The sequence below is a fragment of the Myotis lucifugus genome, unplaced genomic scaffold (genome assembly GCF_000147115.1).
Source record: "Myotis lucifugus unplaced genomic scaffold, Myoluc2.0 scaffold_141, whole genome shotgun sequence".
NCBI lineage: Eukaryota > Metazoa > Chordata > Mammalia > Chiroptera > Vespertilionidae > Myotis > Myotis lucifugus.
The window spans coordinates 1,885,195-1,886,735 of NW_005871189.1; the positions used below are offsets into that span (position 1 = coordinate 1,885,195).

At 61.3% G+C, this 1,541-nt stretch overlaps 1 protein-coding gene across 1 annotated transcript in view; it reads left to right on the forward strand.

The window, feature by feature from the left end:
- Positions 1-1,541, forward strand: part of EPHB6 (EPH receptor B6) — a gene marked incomplete at its 3' end in the record, with an annotated part of 14,951 nt that overhangs the window by 8,010 nt on the left and 5,400 nt on the right. The window contains 3 exon segments of the mRNA XM_023758889.1: positions 1-56; positions 58-712; positions 1,410-1,535. The exon segment at positions 1-56 is cut by the window's left edge and continues 77 nt beyond it. Coding sequence (XP_023614657.1) covers positions 1-56; positions 58-712; positions 1,410-1,535 — 837 coding nt within the window.

Below are 1,541 nucleotides of genomic sequence, written 5' to 3' on the forward strand. Positions count from 1 at the left end.
GGACCTTTGAGGCCTGTCACGTGGCAGGGTCCCCGCCTGGCACCGGGCAGGACAACCTGGCTGCAGACACACTTTGTAGAGCGACGCAGCGCCCAGAGGGCTCACATCCGACTCCACTTCTCCGTGCGGGCTTGCTCCAGCCTGGGTGTGGCCGGGGGGACCTGTCGGGAGACCTTCACACTGTACTACCGCCAGGCGGAGGAGCCCGATGGCCCCAACAGTGTTCCAGCCTGGCACCTCAAACGCTGGACCAAGGTGGACACGATTGCAGCGGACGAGAGCTTTCCTGCCCCCTCTGCCTGGGCAGTGGAGCCCCATGGGCCGGGGCCGAGGGCTGGGCTGCAGCTGAACGTCAAAGAGCGGAGCTTCGGCCCCCTGACCCAGCGTGGCTTCTACGTGGCCTTCCAGGACACCGGGGCCTGCCTGGCCCTTGTGGCCATCAAGCTCTTCTACCATGCCTGCCCCTCCGTGCTCCGTGCCTTCACCTCTTTCCCTGAGACCCAGGCCAGTGGGGCCGGGGGGGCCTCCCTGGTGGCAGCCATGGGCACCTGTGTGGCTCATGCTGAGCCAGAGGAGGATGGGGGTGGCGGCCAGGCCGGGGGCAGCCCCCCCAGGCTGCATTGCAATGGAGAGGGCAAGTGGATGGTTGCAGTCGGAGGCTGCCGCTGCCAACCTGGGTACCAGCCTGCACGTGGAGACAAGGCCTGCCAAGGTGAGACCCTAGCCCCCATATGCTTGTCCAAGATCTCCCCACCTGCCCTGACCTTTCAGCTCCTTTCCTGAATACCCCAAACTTCATTTTGTCCCCCGAAGGTTAGGATTAAGCTACTTGAGGGAAGGACTCCTCTTTATTTCCTAAAGCACACAAACTCTCATCCACTCATCTGAAAACTTTAGCACCTTCTGGAGACTTCCGCAGCCATTGCGGAGGCTCCTAGAGGTGCAGGCCTGAGAAGTGATGGCGATCAGAAGGAGTTGAACTCCTGGGTTATCTTGGGATGGGGTCCTTTGTCCGTATTTGCCCTGTATTTGGGGTGGGCTCATCCCAGGTCCAGGTGGCCAGGATGCAGGTGTAAAGCAGTGAATCCCAGCTGAGGACTAAGGAGAATGATTCTGCCACAGGTGGAGGTTGCAGGAGGCCTCTGCAGAGGGAGGTTATGCAATCAGCCTACAGACACCTACCTCTGGTGCTTGGCCTGCCCATAACCCCCGCCCACCTCACTTTTTCCATCAGTGGAAATGCAGTTCCACCCCAGTTAAGTGGCAGAAGTAATCTCTGCCTGAGGGAGGGAAAGAGGGAGGAGAGAGCTGGGGTTCCATCTCAGGAGAAAGGAGGAACCAGCCCGGCGTGGGGGCTCAGGAGGGGGGTATTGCGTGAGCTGAAGCCTCCACTCTTCTCTGTTCCTCAGCCTGCCCAGAGGGGTCCTACAAGGCCTTGGCCGGGAACAACCCCTGCTCCCCGTGCCCTGCCCGCAGCTATGCCTCGGAGCCTGCAGCCCCCATTTGCCCCTGCCTTGAGGGTTTCTTTCGGGCCAGTTCTG